At 38.6% G+C, this 19824-nt stretch overlaps 1 protein-coding gene across 1 annotated transcript in view; it reads left to right on the plus strand.

The window, feature by feature from the left end:
* Positions 1-13416, plus strand: part of FBXO11 (F-box protein 11) — a 50801-nt gene extending 37385 nt beyond the window's left edge. Inside the window, exon 6 of the mRNA XM_065218203.1 lies at positions 11675-13416. Coding sequence (XP_065074275.1) covers positions 11675-11804 — 130 coding nt within the window. The 3' untranslated portion in view covers positions 11805-13416. The remainder of the gene's footprint in view (positions 1-11674) is intronic.
* Positions 13417-19824: the final 6408 nt, after the last annotated feature.

Raw genomic sequence — 19824 nt, forward strand, 5'->3', positions numbered from 1 at the left:
GCTGCTATTGCAATTTAGATGGAATTAACTTACAGAACTTTGGGGATGAAAGCGATGTTTTTACTTTTTCCCACCGGAGGAATCCGTCCGCGAATTTAGCTTTTGGTTAAGCATATTATCCGGAATAATTTTCTACGGAGCTGGGTCTCAAAATGTGCTCAAGGTAAAACAAATATAATAGGATTAAAATCAAGTGTTTCATATGTGAAATGCAGAGTGACCAGTGAACCGGGAAAACCGGAAAAAGCTGGAATTTGAAATCACCGGGAAAATCCCGTGAATTTAGTTGATAAATCTTGAAAAATATACCACGTCTTCTCTTCGAAAACAATAAGATTTCAAGAGCATTGAACTGGTCTGGATTTTCAGGCTAACTACAGTCACTTTGCAGAATTAAGAGAATTTTAGAATTTTTTTTATAGTGAATTCTAGAGATAACACCAAGGTATTTCAGAGAATATTTGCTAGGTAGCTTTAGGAAAAACCTCTAGGAGAGTTTTTACTAGATCTCCCAAGAGCAGGGCTGGTAGCGAGTCACTTTTTAGTGATTTGGTCACTTTTTTCAAGCCAGTCACTAAAAAGTCTCTTTTTTTAAGGCCAAGTCACTTAAGTCACTTTTTTTGTAATCAGTTACTATTTTCAACTTTTTTAGCTTGAGTTTTTTCAAGATTTATCATTCTTTGCTTTGTAACGTTTAATCGCCTTTTTCTATCTACAGGCTGTCTACTCATTTTTCTAAATAGAATTACCTGAGGATAAATTCCAGGTTTATAATAAGAAAGCTATTTTTTAAAATATGCTCTTATTTTTGGTAATTCAAAAACAACAGCAATTTACCCGAACTTTTTTAAGACATGGCAATCAGTTAAAGTTAAAAAAAATTGAGTAAGTCTAAGATATTCTATGTTCAAGACATTGGAAATTTTCAAAGTCCCAGAATCAAGGAAAAAAAAAATAAATGATTTATTTTAAGTTCGTAATTTTAGGAACTTTGGAGAAGTTCTGAGTAATGAAAAGAAATGCTGAGAATTTCACTAAAGCTCCATAAACAAACTGCAGGAACATAAGGGAAGTTAATACGCTGAAAATATGGGGAACTTACTGGAAGCTTCAAGAGCCTCAAAGCGGTTCTTTTAGCATCCAAAAATTTTCGGGAACTTTTATGAAATTCCTAGAATTTCAGAGAATTTCACAGGTGTGAAGCGAACTTGGGAAATATAGAAAACATGAGGGGTATTGTGCAAATTTTTAAGAAGTTCTGAGGTACTAGCTAGATCTAGATATTTTTGGGGAATTTCAGTTCTTAAGAGCAGTTTTCGTAGCTTTAGTCCAGACTTTTGGAGTAGTTTAAAGATCTATAATCGTAAATTTAGAAAAAAAATCAGGATAGATCCATGATGTGCTCAAAAAAAATCGATAACCTTTAAGATGTTCCGAGAATTTCAGGGAAGCACAGAGTCCTTCAGAGAATTTATGAAAACTTAAGAAATATTTCAGAAACTTCACAGAAGTCCAGAGAATTTCAGGGAAATTTAAAGGTGTTTACAGGAATTTCATTTATTTCCGAGCAGAACCGAGATTTTCAGAATTGAGAGCTTTAGGGAAGCTTCGAGAACATCGAGACAGATTAGAGAATCAAAGGGCAGTTCAAATAATTTCATGGAAACTCAGGGAATTTCCGGAAACTTCAGCAAAGCTTCGAGGGAATTTCTGGAACGTGACAAAAATCATATGAACATCCGGAAAACGTGAGAGTATTTTAGGCGTGTTATCACAGGAGTGGAACTTCGGATCAGAAAATGGCTCCACTTGTCATTTGCGAACACTAGCGCACCTAGCGGTAGAAGGCATCTTCTGCCTGCAGTTAAGATAGGCAGCATGCAGCCCGTGTGGAACGATACCACAACCACTTTTTGATGCACCAATTTGTTTGCACTTCCCCTTCTGTTCTGTGATGTTATACTATGGAGATTTCAAGAACTTAAAAAAATGCGACAATGTAGCTAAATTGATTAAAGAAAATCAACGAAGTTCCTGTTCTTCGAATACTCACTGGAGAAAGGCAAATGGGCTGTAATTCAATCTTTATTTTTATTGAAATGAAAATACACTGGAGTCGCTTTTTACGCGGTTTTTTTTACGCGGATTTCAGAATTTACGCGGTTTTTTTTACGCGGATTTCAGAATTGACGCGGTATATCGCTTTTTACGCGGTTTTTTCTTACACGGTCTTTTTTTACGCGGATTTCGGAATTTACGCGGTTTTTTTTTTACGCGGATTCCGGAATTTACGCGGTTTTTTTTACGCGGGACGTATCACCCGCGTAAAAAGCGACTCCAGTGTACATCTTCACCGCGCGAGTACTACTACTTTAATCATTTTTCTCTTCCTACTCTCCTCTCTGTTTCCGCTCTTGACGGTCAAACTCTCCACAACTCCTAACAATTAGCGTCTACACTGAAACAATACATTTGTCGTTTCTTTTAGTGTAACAGTTCCATTTATTAAAAAAAAAATGGGAGAACTTTTGCAAGCAGTGATATCTTCAAGAAATTTCAGAGAACTTTTTATAAATATAGATACTTTTAGATAGTTTCATGATATACAGCGAACTTACGAGTACTTCAAGGACGTTCAGATAGCTTCAGAATAATACCATAGAGGTAACTCTAAGACTAGAAGGTCGCGAAGAAACGTGCTCAACTTTTTGGCTCAGCTCGGTCCCAAGCTAGTCGATTCACCCCTCGAAACATAGGAAAATCCAATAACCCCTCATTTTATCTGTCAAAATTTCATAGATAATCAAAACAAACATTGTGTAGTACTAGAATTTCGACTAGAATGGGGTACGTTAATCGATTTGCTTGGGACCAATAGGCTGGTCAAGTAGTGAGCCAATTTAAAATCGTTAGTTTCGTATTGATTGTTGATAATACCATTAACTTAAGCAAATTTACAGAGACTTACAAGCAGCTTTGTGGAATAATGGGGTATTCCATGAATTCTATGATTGATCCGAAAACGTCAGAAGCGTCAGGGAATTATGAATATATATCAGAAAATTTACCGGATTATTAAACAAATTTAGAGAACTTCAGGTAACCATAGATAAATTCAGGGAAAATTAGTGAGCGTTTATAATGGTTGTAATACTTAAGGAAAATTGTCGAAACTTCAAGGCAACGTTAGAAACATTGAGGAAACTTTAGGGAGTCCTATAAAGTTCAGAGAAGTGAAAGAAAATTGATGAGAAGTATTGTGAGCATCCGTCTAGTTTCTCAAACTACAAAAGAACTTCAAGGCAGTTTCATTAACTTCAGGAAAAATTTGGGAACTTCTGTTCTGAAGACCTCAGAATGGTCCATTCTGATTCCCATTGAAATATTCCTCAACATGTCAATAGAGCTATCCTCCTAATTCAAATTTCTTTTAGTTTTCCTCGGAGTTACCTTGAAATTCTCCACAATAAGAAACCCTTTGGAAAAAATTCTCCGAATATTCATTGAATTCATTTCAGATTTCCTTTTGAATCTCACTCCTTGCCTTGAAATTCTACTCACAGGAGACTTTCACCTAAGAATTCAGTGGCATTTCTCCTCACGAATTCCTTAGATTTCATTTCATAATTTACTTGGCAAACCATCCTGAATTTATTTTCCAAATTCTTTTGAAGATGTTCTGGAGTTATTCTGATATTTAATTGTAATACTCCTTTTAGTATTTTCAAAAAGATTCCAAGAACTTATGCTCCGGATTAATTTTCTCCCAAAACTTTATAAAATAATCCTCAGAAGGCCCTTGGAAGTTGTACTCCTGAGAAATGTTCAGAGTTTTTTTTTTAATTTCTTTTAATTCAATTCAGGGTTTCTTGAAATTCTACTAAAAACTTTCAGGCTTCACAATAAATCTAAAATTCATCAGAACTACCTTAAAAGCAGATTGCATTTGAGGTTTTTCTGAAAGATTTTTTCCCAGAACTTCATTGAAATTCCCTCCCCTTGGCTAGTTTTTGCACCTTGCTGTTGGTGGGCGGGCTTAATTTCATGCTTTATAGTGGAGTGTTGGAGACGGTGGGTTTGTGGTCGGCGTTGCTGGCTCATGCCGCAATAGAATGGCGTCATGGGCAGGCAATGGGGATTACTAGGCTTACCCTCTCTGATGAACCACTGCATGAGAGAACCAAAGATCTAGTCTAGCAGTGATAGTATCACACTTGTTACTCCTTTAATTGAGAGCCGCGTCGTAGTACGCTTACGTATAGGCACTGACGTTGAGTGTGATACTGGCGGGTTTTGCCGCAAATAGCTCTTATTTTATTTATTTTTACGCAGATAGATTTATTTGGGTTTGCAAGGTAATTATACTATTGAAATATTTCAGAAAGTGCCCAACGGTGCTCCTTCTATTTGCGTGACAAGCTTTCATTGTTGTTTTCATTGAAGTATTACTCAGGAAACAATGTTAAACATAATTTTTGTACATGGTATTGTAACTAATCTTATATGTGCTTCATTTGGATTTGGGATAAGTGTTTGAACTATGGATCGAGATTTCCACTGTGGTGTGCTTCTATTGTGACATACCCATATGTATTTTTGTGGTGCGACATAGTGGAAACGTGAGAGCGTAATTGGAGCATATACCCTATATAATTTAAAAATCAGCTAGGAAACTAACTTCAAAATGAAGCATTTTAGTCACATGAAGGTGTTACCTGGGTCGAACTAAGATATAATAAATAGGTATAGGTCAAAATCAAAAGTACTTGAAACACGTTTAATTTTAGATTACAAGCACAAGTGCAGGTACTTAATAAAGCATGGGTTATGATTGATCAGGTGAATTAGAGCTTTTAATAATTTATTAAATTACACACAATCAAACACCAATTCAGAGCTGGTGCCAATCCTTCAGTGGTGGCACAAGCGGTACTCGAACTCCAGAACCGGAAATACGGAGGATACACCATTCGGTACTCGGATGGCTCGGTAGCCCAGGGAAAGGTAGGAATCGGGATTTTCGGTCCAAACCTCGCGGAATGCCATAGACTTCCGGATCAGTGCTCCATTTTCTCTGCGGAAGCCATTGCCGCCTTCATTGCAGCCACCATTCCCGACGACCGACCAATAGCCATCTTCACCGACTCCGCTAGTGTGGTAGCCGCACTGGAATCCGATACGAGCAAACACCCTTGGATCCAGGCTATACAGGAACACGCGCCAAACAACACAGTCTTTGTGTGGATACCTGGACACTGTGGGGTTCATGGTAACGTAAAAGCGGACCAACTAGCCAACTCAGGTCGTCGTATGGCCAAGTACACGCGAATTGTACCTGGTCCGGACCTAAAAAAATGGGTATCAAAAATCACCAACGAAGGTTGGGCTCGCGATTGGGCGGCCAGTGGAACCCCTGCCATCAGAATCATTAAAAGAGACATCTCCAGGTGGGCGGACCCACCGATACATCGAGAGCAGGTCACAGTATCCCGACTTCGAACACATCATACAAACATCTCCCACAACTACAAGGGAGACGGACCTTTCCATAGGATCTGTGATCTATGCCGAATTCCTCAAACGGTGGATCACGTTATCTGCCACTGTCCGAAATACGAAGCACCAAGAACCCGCTACGACATCCCGGGAAGCATCAGCGATGCCCTCGGTAACGATTCTACCAGAATTACAGCCCTTTTAGCTTTCCTGCGGGAAGCTGAGCTGTTCGATCTAATCTGATCACCTAACTCACCATCATCATCATCACCACCATACCAGATCACACTCGGAACCAGAATCTCACAACCAACCACCCACATCAGCAACTATACAGACCAACGCAACGAAAACGGAATTCTCCAACAAAATGACAGAATTAAGACAGCCACTAAGCAAATAAGGGACCCCACCCTCGGAGGTTCCCTTCCAGGGCCACCAAATTAAAAAACTCCGTAGCTAAAAACTCTGTTTCCGGGGCCCCACGCCCTTTTTCGGAAATCCCCTCTGGGATCCAAACTATGTTGTTAGGGTAATTTCCCTCTGGAATTCCCACCCCCCTCAAATAGGGGATTCCCCATCTGGGATTCCCAGAGACGAACCAGCCCAAGGCTGAAAGTCTCTTTAATAAAGAAAAAAAAAAAAAAAAATTAGACTAATGAGATATCATAATCTTCAAATGAACTTAAATAAGTAACTTCAGAAAGTCTAATGACATTAGCTTAGCTTAGCTTAGTCTGACTGCACGTATCGATAGTTGCACTCCGTGATTGATCTGAACCAGTGAAATTGTACAAAGAATCAACTGAATGGGGCTTGGGAGTAACCTGCCATTCTCAGTGTACATGTTCCAGTGACTCCTACCTTTAAAGATCAATAACGTCACCGGCCACGTCCTTGCAATCAGGTGGGAGAGGGAAGGAATGTTAGTGTGTGACTTTTGTTGTTTTGGGACCGTGTTTACCTCTGCATCCCACAAAAGTCACAGGAAGGAGGTTTTGTTAGTGGGTTAGGTTCGTTGGATCAGGATTCACCTTGATAAGTGATGCGATCTTTTGTTTTGTGTAGTTATTTATAAGTGTTTTCGATTTATGCTCTAAACAGCCGGCTGTCTAGAGATGTAGATCATTATTAGATGTGTGTATACCGATTTAAACCAACAATAAGGATACTGTTGGGGCCCCTCACAAAGTGTGATGATGGTTTATTTTATTTTATCAATGACCAAAATAATTAATTATAAGCGGTTTGAACCGATTTAAACCAACAGCAAAGATGCTGTTGGGGCCACTCACAAAGTGTGATGGTGGTTTACTTGATTGAATATAAAATAATTATTAGAACCGATTTGACCCGATTTAGACCAACGGCAAGGATACTGTTGGGGCCACTCACAAAGTGTGATGGTGGTTTATTTAGTTCGGAAGAAAATGAATATGTATACTTCTTTTTTTTTATATATAATAGAACGAATTTGTACTGATTCAAACCAAAAGCAAGGGTTCTATTGGGGCAACTCACGAAGTGCGATGGTGGTTTATACTATAAGGGCATAAAACAGAATCAAGAGCCATTTCGGTTTCCATAGCTTCCTAGACACTCGGCCGCAAAATAATCTTATCCGACGGAAACGTCTCGATCATCGCGCGATTTACCGTATTGATTCAAATTCCGAACAGTGCGTTAAAATCAGAATGTATAAGTCGTGAGTTTAGACTTATCGTAATATGGACATCCTAAAAGAAAATTTTTCAAAATCCGTCCCATACAAAAACACAAGTGCTCAGAATTTGAGCGTGTTCGTAATATGAATCAGAACGGTACAAACTGTAAAAATACCATTATACAATACATACTGGTATCACGTATGCCCCATTCACATTCACTCATGCATTTTGGGTTCATTCACACTCTTAGTCATAGAATAAAATTCACGTAAAGTTTCGAAGTGGTTCCGAGAATAAAGATATCACAGCTCTTCACTTTAACCCGTAACGGTTCTCCCTTGAGGGGAAAAGCATTCCTACACTGTGCGCCGGCCGGCACTCACGCCGGTATGAAAGAAGCAACTAGAGCAAGTTTACTCTCTCACACCATCGCAAAACACGCCCGACCAGGACAGCGCACAGTGCAGTTAGATGAGCTCTTCTACCACTACCACGAAACACAATTTCGGCGCTCACACTTTCCCACTCCAGCAAAGATCGACCGTTTCTAATAAGAATTTCCAGTTGGGAGAAAGGATAGTAAAAATCAAGCACACCAACAAAACAAAACATCACACACTCATAACGAATTTTGTATCTGCCTAATTCACAATATCACAGTATTAGCTACTCGAGAATTTTTGACAATATTTTAGTTTGAAACATGATACTTAGCTGATTCCTTTGCGATTATGTATTTAGTCCAAATACTCCGGACAGACAACATTCCTCACAGCCAGAGCATAAGCTTCGTCTCACGGTAGAAGTGGCATCAGGAGATATTTTGCTGTCAATACACACACTCACACCCGTTATTATACTGCGATCCACGTATCCGAAGTATAGACAAAAAAAAATATGGCTGACTCAAACTTTCCCTTTCCAGAGCAACATAAATTAGGACTCCTGTCCATATTTAGACACCGTTTTCACTAAAACTCGTTGACCTGTACTGTATTTCACTTAATGCTAACACTTCCATCAAATTAAAATATTTAACACCGGCTTAAACTCACGAAATAGTTTCTTAATATCAGTCCTACAAAAAACAACGACCGAACGCAGGGCCAGTGAGGCCAGATCCATCTTCAGAAAGTCTAATGACATTAAGTAGATTAACAAAAGAATGAGGATGCGGGGGGTCCGCTTAGGGAGGCAACTAACCTTTAAAGTTGTAGAATAAATCTTCTTATTTAGTCTTGAACTTTAAAAAGAAAACGCAGGCAGACCAATAGCATTTAGCAGATTAACAAGGAGAGGAATAGTTTAGGAAATAAGTAAAAGTAGAGGTTTGTGACAATTAATAGCTTTTAAACTTTTGGAGGTATTGCATTCCCCTGAGTTTGTTGTACTCGATTACTATATTATTCTCTCAATACGCGAAATCTCTTATATATGCGGTTAAAGCATTTGAGTTAACTTATTTCTTAGTGTTCAAGTATTTACATTTTTAAACAGCAGTCAATGTTAATCTATGAACTAAAGGGCGAACACGAAATTATTGCGACACATTCAACAGGGCATAACTTTTTAACCATTGGGTAAAAATCAACCAAATTTTGCACACTTTCTCATTGATGTGTATTGTGTACATGCTGTCAAACTCGAAGTCGTGTTTTTCGATTCAACGAAAATGGAGGTGAACCAACGCGAGTTGAGAGAACAAATTCTTTCCAAACACCTGGAATTTCCTGACCTGTCGCACCGGCAGTTGGGAAAAATGTTGAACATTCACCATTCAACCGTCTCCAGAGTGTTGAAGCGGTTCCAGGAGCGGTTGACGTTGGACCACGGCAAAGGAGCTGGAAGAAAACCGGGACCGGAGAACAAAAAGACGGAGGGAAAGGTGAAGCGGATGATTAAAGCAAATCCCAACGTCTCAAGCCGTGATTTGGCTAAAAAGATCGGCATGTCGCAGAGCTACGTCCAGAATGCAAAGAAGAGAGCTGGACTACATACATACAAGGTACAGAACTTCCCAAACCGCGATGAGCGGCAACAATCGACGGCTAAAAGTCGGGCACAGAAGGGTCTACGAGAAGATGCTGACAAAATATGGCTGCTGTGTGATGGACGACGGAACGTATATAAAAGCCGATTTTAAGCAAATTCCGGGGTTGGAGTTTTTCACCGGCAAGAGCAAGTTCGATGTGGATGACAAATTTAAGAAGAAGAAAATATCGAAGTTCGCCTCCAAATATCTCATTTGGCAGGCCATCTGCTCTTGCGGACTGAGGAGTGAGCCTTTCGTGACAAAGGGCACAGTAAATGGTGAGATCTACAAATCTGAGTGCCTCGAGAAGCGCCTTTTGCCGTTCTTGCAGCAGCACGACGAAGCTCCGCTATTTTGGCCAGATTTGGCATCATGCCACTATTCTAAAAGTGTCCTGGAGTGGTATGAGGCCAATTATGTCCATTTTGTTCCAAAGGACATGAATCCGCCAAACTGTCCGGAGCTGCGCCCGGTGGAGCAGTACTGGGCAACAATGAAGCGGGAACTTCGGAAGAGCAAGAAGACAGTCAAAGACGAGAAGGACATGTTAAGAAAATGGAAAAAAAAACTGAGAAACTGGTACCGGATGACACTGTAAAGACTTTGATGGAGGGCATCAAGCGAAAATGCGTTCAATTTTACACTCAAGGCTCCATCGATTAACTTTTCTTTTGATTTTTGAAGTAAATATATGTATAAAACTACCCTAAAATTTTGGTTTGATTCTAAACATTATAAGAAAATTGGCATGACATTTTCGGTGTCGCAATAATTTCGTGTTCGCCCTTTAAACCCTACGTAAAATCGATATTTCCTTATGTGGTATTGTTGCATGTTTAATTTTTTGCGGCTGTCGGAATCAACGCGCCTACTTCTACGGAGCTTACACAGAAGTGATTCGCAATGCGGTAGAGCTCACCAAAAGTTTTTTTTGAGCTTCTGTAGTATAGAATTTGTTCGGTACGGTCGCGAAATCTTGAAATGATTGATAGGTGCGGTAAAATAACTAAATTGAAACAAAGCTCAACAGTAAAATAAGTAGAATATTTAGGGAGGAAACCAAATTAATCAACTTGCCAACATAGGCTATCACATTTATTTTGGTGGCACTCTTTAAGTGATAATAAGCTGTTTTTTCTCTACGGTTGTTTCGCGTGGCGTTCACAATTTGCGCGATTTTCGTATCTTACGTAATTTAGATGTTTAGCTCTAAACGGTTTTACTGACTCGAGGTCGTTCCTTAAGCGGTGTTGGTACAGGTTAAACCTTTGCCGACTGTTGGATTCAACGCGCCTACGTCTACGGAGCTTACCCATAAGTGATACGCAATTCGGTAGAGCTTGTCAAAAGCTTTTGAGCTTATGTAGTATAGAATTTGTTCGGTGCGGTCGCGAAATCTTGAAATGATTGATACGTTCTTTATTAACTAATTTAATACAAAGCTCAGTAGTACATAAGTAGAAACTATCTTGAAACAATACATACGGAATCCAGTGTTCAAGCGGTCAACATAAGCTAGTCCTTCTGCTGTATTGTCAAAGATAGAAGCAAAATTTGTTCAAATGGGTCAAGTCTTGAAAACTAAGCTGTCACGCAGCTCCAGCTTGATACCCAATAAAAAAAAAAGAACTTCCTTGAAATTAGGTCCTTAGGAATTATAATAAAATTCAACGAGCTTTTAAAACTGTGCATGGATTTTGACTTCAGATTCTTGAAAATTTCTTGAAATATTATAGCTTTTAAGTCCAGAACTAGTTCAAATTTAAAATTTTTAGGAAATATGCATGTTCCAAAGAAGAAATATTAGTCCACTGTGGATCTATAAAGTTCAAAGTGTGAATGTAAATAACGAGAAACATTAAATTAATCTAAAGGAAAGGCTTGAGAACAATCAAATAAAAGCCTGTAATGTTTTGAGCGAAATTTTCGTACACAAATTGTGAAGACTTCGGACCTGTCGCAGATCCAAATTCAAGATCCAGCAAAGGTGCTGCTGTTTTAGAAAATTGCTAATAGAGATTTGCTGGTCACGATGAAGATGATTTGAAGATTTGGATGAATTTATGCCCCTTGGTAGAAGACCGATCCTTCCCATTTTTGGCAACATGAGATTTCTGTCTTTTTTGCAATCTATAAAATGTATGGAACGCTTTATTTAATTTGAAATTGTACTGGACCACTCTTCATGGGTTAGAGGTCCGTGTGGTATTTTTGAAAAAAAAATGTACGTGAAGCACCAATATATTCTGCGGAAAGTTATAGTTGATGGGGTTGTGTTGCCAAAACCGGTTAGGTACTGCACCTGAATTTTTTTGAGAATTACTGGAAAATCAGGGAATTTTGTTTTCTTCGTTGAGTCGACACCTTTCATCTAGATCACCGACTTTTATGAAGCTCTCTTTAGCATTTTAGATAGACGCCGTTATTAGCCTAACAGCTTATTTTTAGTAACAGCACCTTCTCCCTGTTCCATTTCCAGATTCTTCTGTGATTGTGGTGCTGGTACCCTCACCAACCAATGTCAGCTGCAGGGCGAACCCACGCAGGACACCGACACGCTGTACGATTCCGCGGCGCCAATGGAATCGCACACCTTGATGGTAAACTAGGGTCTTGTTATATTTATCATACTGTGTTAAACTTTAGTGAAGGCAAACAAGGAGGAACCATGATCATCGCTCGCAGACACGCCTACAAACAAAGGGAAAGAAAATCAGCATACTGACCTTAAACCCAGTTATCGGCTCCGGTAGGAAGTGCGCATAGTGTCTCCATGGCTAGATCAAGCTACCAAGTCGTGCTCGTGCTTTTTCCTGAAAGTATTCACACACAAAAAAAAAAAAACAAATGTTTAAGCAAAAGCTACCATTGTGAACCATTGAAGCGATATAATGGACGAGGATCATGTGTAGTAGTAGTAGTAGTAGTTTTTTTGTAAAAAGGAATTACTAACTAATCGACTCAAGCAAACGAAAACGGAAACCAATATTTATCGCCACACATTCCCCACCTTTCGAGTCCTCGTTTACTCCCAAAAAAAAAAAACAACCTCCCAGATATTGATACTCAAGTTCACAAAAAAAGAGCACGACATAGACCACGGTAGACGATCGAATCTCGTTTGATTTTATAGTGTTAGTAGTTGGACGAAAAACCAATGTTGAATCGATCGATGGGTGCAAAGTTGCGACAGGCTTTCCTCCATTAGCTTTCCCAGTGATTAAATTTGTTTGTTTGTTTCTGGATGAGTGTTTTTGTGCACGTATTTTTTGTGAAGGAAAACAAATGGATCGTAGGTTTTCGATTGCCCTTGGACATTTTGTGACATGCAATGTGTAAGTATTATTTTTTTGTATCTGAAAGTGTACCCCTAGGCTTTCTTCGGAATCAAATTCTACATACAGTTCCCCTGACGTATACAATATTAGCGATGAATGTTTTATTTTTTTTTCCGGGCGCCATGCTTTTTGTTTCATTCAAGGAGCAGGCTAAAACAAACAGAAACTGTGTATAAAGTGTAAATGTGAGCGTGTCGACAGAGTGCGACAGGAGCTAAGCAAATCTGATATTATCTGTACTAATATTTATGTTTTTAGTTTTAGTTAGGTGTTTTTGTGTCCATTTTCGTGTCTTTGTAACTTTGAAACTGTGTAAACATGTTGCCTTTTCTGTATCTAGGTAAAACAGTACAGGTCCCTATTTATCTACTTTCTGCAGCAGCTTTTTCAATTAGGATTCAATTGAATATTGTTTTTTTTTTTGCGAACAAGAACGAGATAAAAAAGTACTGCCGAATTATTATATAACAACAGTGGTAGACAAGTGTGTATTTGTAATTTTTGTCCAAGTTTATTAATCACAATCGCATTAGTCAACTGTTTTTCGAAGCACGACGATGGCAGACACTTTCAGAGTGTGATACGCTCGGATTCGTTACTTTGATTCCTCCGGTAGAACTTCAGGTTATCACGAGGACAAGCTTATAGAGTACGTCCTATATGTGTCCACAGGGCCCCGTGGAAAGTTTAGATAAATGTGGAGGCATATCCAGAAAAGAGTAAATCTAGAGAAGCTAAGTCCAGACGTCATGGTAGCACATTTCTTCATAAGACAAAATATTATCCATCAAATTTATCCCATATTTTCGAGTAGTCAGTTTCAAATCTGTGCTATCGGAAAGTTCAGAGAACAGTCATAACAAATTATAAGTTTCAAAGCGAACTCAAATGACTTTTGAGGGTCAAAATTTTAATTAGTACCAGTCAGACAACTTTCACAGTAGCTTCCTGATTAAAAAAAAATACCGCACGTCTACCACTGTTGCCACAACCACCCCCTCTTATTCCCAAAAGAACCAATCTCAACATAACCCAGCTCACCGAGAGAGAAACTATCAACCGTAGATTTCTTACGATGAACCAATACAAAACTGATGCAAAAGGTAGAACACATACGTTAGGTCCCTTACATACTTTGAATACCTACTATAGAAATGCGCATCCAACCATAGGATAATTTACCCCAAAACGTTCCTTAAAACTAAACCCCCCCCCCCCCCATACCTTGCTATCTCTACATAGGTTCCAATTCAAAGTGCGAACGAAAGACTAGTACATATTTTGGTGTGGTTGGTGAATGTTTCTTCTGTTGTGGTTCAGAACTCAAACGAAGGCTCTCTCCAAACCAAAATCACCCCCCCCCCTCCCCCCCTCAAAACAGCAAGAGTATTCTCTAATAAATATCGAATGTACCTTGACGACAAATCAAACACAAACTGCTTATAGTTTAGCCTATATTTTAAATTGGAATCAAACTGTTCTGCTAACCAAAACCGAAAAGAACGCTGTAAACTGTGTCCCAGTGCATTTATCTGTGTTACAGGTTAGATTTTATATGTGTTTTTTTTTTGTTTGTTTACGCGACACTATTTTTTAACTCTTATTTTATTTTATTTTTATTGAGATGAATGTGTTCGAATCGTACCCATTAGCTGCTTATTTTTAATTAAGACTCTTTAGAATGTGTATTATTATTCGTCTAGTTTCATCAAGTATATAACATTAACGCAGAGAGAGAGAGAGAGAGGCACCCAGCCCACACACATACACACATAAACATACATTGTGACATTTTAACTGTATTAATTTTTCTGTGCGTTAAATGAGCGTAGAACTTTGCTAACGTAAAAAACACTGTACTGAAAAAAAAAGAATGCGACAACAATTACTGAACCGTTTTAGTAACTTAGTGACGAGGGCAACTTTATAGGAATTGTAAATTATTGTATATGTATATTGCACTTTTTGCGCGCTGATCTTAAACAAAAAAAATGCTTTTTGTACCATTTTTATAAGTTCGTTTTATTTGGTTCTGTTTATTATTTTACCATCGCCCTGAAAGAAACATTCCTTGTACATTCCTTGGTTGTCTTTCGTTTCGTTTGTTATCAATGGTTTTCCATGTGTTTCGATGGTATCATTTGTTTGTTGTTCATTTTGTTTGCTATTGCACTGGGTTCACAGATGTTTTATTTTCCACTGCCAATTTAAATTTTTATGTGATTCTACAATTCAACTGGTTTGATGCCCTTCCGAAAAATCCACTCAAATGGAATTAGAGAGGGGTAGTTTGTGATCCAAAACGCGCGAGTGGTTGCTCAGCCTAAAGGAAAAGAAGTTCTACGATGGACTGGGGAATAAGGGCTTCCTGTGCAAGATCGATACATTTGGGAAGGTTGTGGTGTACTTAATGCCACAGGGGAAGCTAGAAAGGTGGCGTATATCAACAGACACAAAATGTTAGTCCTGATTCCACTGCGTGGAAGGTGAAACTAAAATCCGGATAATTCAACAGCGTAATACCATAGAGGTAACTCTAAGACAAGAAGGTCCCAAAATACTCTCTTCGGTCCCAAGCTAATCGATTCACCCCTCGAAACATAGGGAAAACCAATAACCCCTCATTTTGATCTGTCAATCTTTCATAGCGAATCAAAACAAACATTGCGGAGTACTAGAATTTCAACTAGAATAGGGTACGTTAATCGTTTGCTTGGGACCAATACGCTAGTCAAGTGGTGAGCCAATTTAAAATCGTTAGTTTCGTATTGATTGTTGGTAATACAACATTGTGTAAAATAGCAAAAGAAATGATGCATCGAAAAAAACTGTTTTTGAATGTTTCGAAAATGCTTCAAAGTAAATTGAACCTTTAACTTAGAAGTTCTCCTAGAAATCTTAAAGTTTAAAAAGTTGATATCAAGGATCTTGAACCAAGACTTTTTTTTCTTTAATTATGGACTAAGAAAAATCTACAAAATGTTGACACCAATGAAAATATTTAAAACAGCAATTTCCACGATCTCAAATTTGAAAAAGTAGAAGGGTCTGTGCCTAGGGGCACGAACGGAAGCTTGACGTAGTTCTTTTAATTGATCAATCATCAATTATCTTAACTCTTTCCGTTTTTAATTTGTAAGCGTATCAAATTTGTAGTATTTATTTCAAAGAGAAAGTTTATAAAGAGAATCCAAGGGACTGTCAACTTGAGTATTTTCGATTCATTAACCCGACTTTAAAAGGTGTATTTTGATTTTTTTGTTATTTACGAATGTTTAAGTTTTGTGCATTTTGGTATTAAAGTGTATTCAATTCACCCCTCACAGGATTTCCTTCTGAATTATATGAATGTATCTTTTTTGCAGAATATGTAAAAAAGGAGGGACTTCGAGAGATTGAACTCGTGAGAGCTAATTTTCTCACAAATTTGATTTTATTGGCTTTCTGGGGACTGAATATACACCCAAGGCTGTCGAGCTGTATGTCATTTGGAGCGAGGGTGACACGCTTGGCATAGATGACCGACCCGCAGCGACTCACGAAAAGCTACTGATTCCGATCCATAGCATAGCGGTGCAGCTTTCCTCCTTTGATGGTGGCTTATGTGGGCTCTGCAGCTCGCTGCTTGCAAGCAGCCTTTCGTTGTTACTGGAGAACAATTTTCAATGCCACACGCCGAAAGCATTGCTACTGCTGCTACTAATTTCGACGACCGAACACCACCACACAGTGGAGTGGTCGTTGGGAGCGTGTGGTTCTGAGTATGGCGATGAGTGTGCAAAATATTACGCAATTCCATCCTCCCTATTCGCACGCGCCCGAGGATCGGAGGCGAATGCCACTTCGACTTGTGTCGTCTACTTACTACTCTCTGATGACTGTGCTGGGGAAGCAGCATATGCATGTAGGTAATTGGTAGATTTGTTAGTTAATTCGACGCTTTTGGACAATGCTGGACATTTACCAGTTTTTCAATAGTTTCTTTTGAAAATCAACATTCGAAAGCATTGTTATCGATGCGTTGCCATATTTCTCATCGATTGGTGATAAAATTATTGAAATTGGACCAGGGGAAGCTGAGTTATTAACGTTCAAAATCTTTCTTAATTTGTTACATGTTCCATTTTCGGTTTTCACAAAGTGTACCCCCATATAGAAATCAAAGACGTAGTCCTACGTCAAAAAAAAAATCAATGAACTGAACCTTGATACAATTCAAGGCTTTTTTATTTATAAGGCCCTCTCGCCTCCCTTCCCGCTTCTATTTTTTCAAATAAAACGTACTATCAACAATCAATACGAAACTAACGATTTTAAATTGGCTCACCACTTTAGTAGCCTATTGGTCCCAAGCAAACGATTAACGTACCCTATTCTAGTTGAAATTCTATTACTACACTATGTTTGTTTTGATTCGCTATGAAAGTTTGACAGATAACATCAGGGGTATGTGGATTCATGCAGAACATGCAGGGGTGAGTGAAATAGCTTGGGACTGCTTGGGACCGTTGTTCTGGTACTGAGTGAGCCAAAAATAATAATGATTTTCTTCGGGACCCAGTGGTCTTAGAGTTACCTCTATGGTACTATCAACAATCAATATGAAACTAACGATTTTAAATTGGCGCACCACTTTAGTAGCCTATTGGTCCCAAGCAAACGATTAACGTACCCTATTCTAGTCGAAATTCTAGTACTACGCAATGTTTGTTTTGATTCGCTATGAAAGTTTGACAGATAAAATGAGGGGTTATTGGTTTTTCCTATGTTTCGAGGGGTGATTCGACAAGCTTGGGACCGAAGATAGTACCAGAGGTGAGCCAAAAAGTTGAGCACGTTTCTTCGGGACCTACTTGTCTTAGAGTTACCTCTATGGTACTATCATAGAGGTAACTCTAAGACCAGAAGGTCCCGAAGAAATGGGCTCAACTTTTTGGCTCAGCTCTGGTACTCTCTTCGGTCCCAAGCTAATCGATTCACCCCTCGAAACATAGGAAAAACCAATAACCCCTCATTTTATCTGTCAAACTTTCAAAGCGAATCAAAACAAACATTGCGTAGTACTAGAATTTCGACTAGAATGGGGTACGTTAATCGTTTGCTTGGGACCAATAGGCTAGTCAAGTAGTGAGCCAATTTAAAATCGTTGGTTTCGTATTGATTGTTGCTCGAACGGTCACTGCTTCACAATCCACATATACCGGGATTTTGAACTCACTCTTCGCCAAGAGAAAAGCGAAGAAACGCGAAGCGCAAGGCAACTTCATTGTCTATCATCTCAATAAAAACACAATTTCGGACGTTATGAAACTGAATGCATCTAACGTCCGAATATTGAAGCTATTGAATATTGTTCTCGAAGAATTTTTGCACTTTTCCCGCATTGGGACGAACTGGAAGGACACTGAAGTCAACAACAAGTGTGTTTTTACGAACTACACTCATTTTTGCTACAATATTTCACCAAGTTAACCAGAACAGAAAAAGCACACGTCCGATCAATACGAGTAATGGCTGTCGAATGACATTTCAAGGCTTTTAAAATTAGAAAGAAATTAGGATTCTATCACTTTGAAAAATTGAACTGTTGAGATAATTTCAAAGTTATCTGGAAATCCCTTGAAAAAGTTTTGATAACAGTCCAGAAATTCACTGCAAAACTAAAAAAAAACCGTCCTTTGATTCTCGTTGAATTTTAAAGTTTTTTAAATGAAGCTCCCTTTTAAATTTTGTTTAAAATTCACTTGGTTTTTCCTTAGAATTCCTATCAGAGTAATCTTTAAAATTTTCTCCTCTAAATTTTTCTGAAAATTCTCTTAACATTCTTTTCGAGATGCCCTTGTAATTATCCTCGGAATTCCTTTAAAATTGTATCCTCAAAATACGATTCTCTTGGTATTTTTCACGAATCCTGGAACCCTCTTCACAATCGTCATGGAGTTGTACCAACAATCAATACGAAACTAACGATTTTGAATTGGCTCACTACTTTACTAGTCTATTGGTCACAAGCAAATCGATTAACGCACCCCATTCTAGCATAAATTCCAGTACTACACTATGTTTGTTTTGATTTGCTATGAAAGTTTGACAGATAAAATGAGGGGTTCGTGGATTTTCATGTTTCGAGGGGTGAGAGTACCAGAGCTGAGCCAAAAAGTTGGTTAATTTCTTCGGGACCTTCTGGTCTTAGACTTACCTCTATGGTAATGGAGCCCTTTATGTTGAGAGGACTAGTACTTCAAAAAAGGTAACTTTTGAGGCAAGACAGGGTGTCCTCAACAATTTATGGGGACAGAATTATAGACACTGTATATAGACTGGACAACGTTTGTCTTATGCAGCCAAACGAACGACGACTGAAAAACGAGTGGGGGAGACATTACTGGAGTACCGGAAACCGTGGTTGCCCCGTAGTGTTGGATGATTCTTGGATGCAAATTACATTAACATCGAAGCAAGAAGCTGCTGTTGGCACGGTGCTTCGGTAACGGCGATTGACTCGAGAACTTTAGCATTGCCGGGAAGGATGATACGCATCAGCACTTCAATGAACTGTTTATGGAAGATTTTCCAACTCTCAGAGGCGGAAATTGCACTTTTATTTAACAGTTTCTATGCACGAATGGAATCAAAACAAAAGCAAAGGAAAAACAAAAACAAAAATCTTTTTCTTGGCTTATTGAGCTGCTCCCTGAAAGTTTGAACAAATTCAAGTGATGCCAGATTTATTTTTCAAATTAATGACATTTATCAGGGCTACATGATTTTACAATGTCCGGTCTATAAACAGAATACACTAGATATCCACAACAGGTACAGCAAAACATCACATAGACGCCCTTATTGATATTTAGTATTTAGTATGTAAAATGTTTTATTTGGATATACAAAATGTTTGAAGCCATGCGTTATCAAAACCATAAATTGCATCACCACAAATACACTTTTCATTGCTCGATTTTTTCCGCATCAACATCACCGCCAACACAAAACATTTCGGATGGTGTTCACTCTCTCGCTTTTTCTCTTCTACACTACTGTAATGAAACAGTCACTTGACGTCATCCATTCCGCAGATCTGATTTTTTCACAAAATGGATATGAAATTGAGTTTATGGGTCATTATGGTTATGGGTCATCGTTTCCACCAAAAAAATTTTTCGATTGAATTTCACTGATTTTTCACATTTGACGATACATTCAACGCTTCTCCAAGCACTTCTCTTGTCATGGAATTGTACACAGAGGTATTTTAAAAACAAAATAAAGGGTTTTGTATCTAGGAACA

Source organism: Ochlerotatus camptorhynchus, unplaced genomic scaffold, assembly GCF_037179485.1.
Source record: "Ochlerotatus camptorhynchus isolate MF236.1 unplaced genomic scaffold, CSIRO-AGI_Acam_v1.1 ptg000084l, whole genome shotgun sequence".
In the NCBI taxonomy this organism is placed as follows: Eukaryota; Metazoa; Arthropoda; class Insecta; order Diptera; family Culicidae; genus Ochlerotatus; species Ochlerotatus camptorhynchus.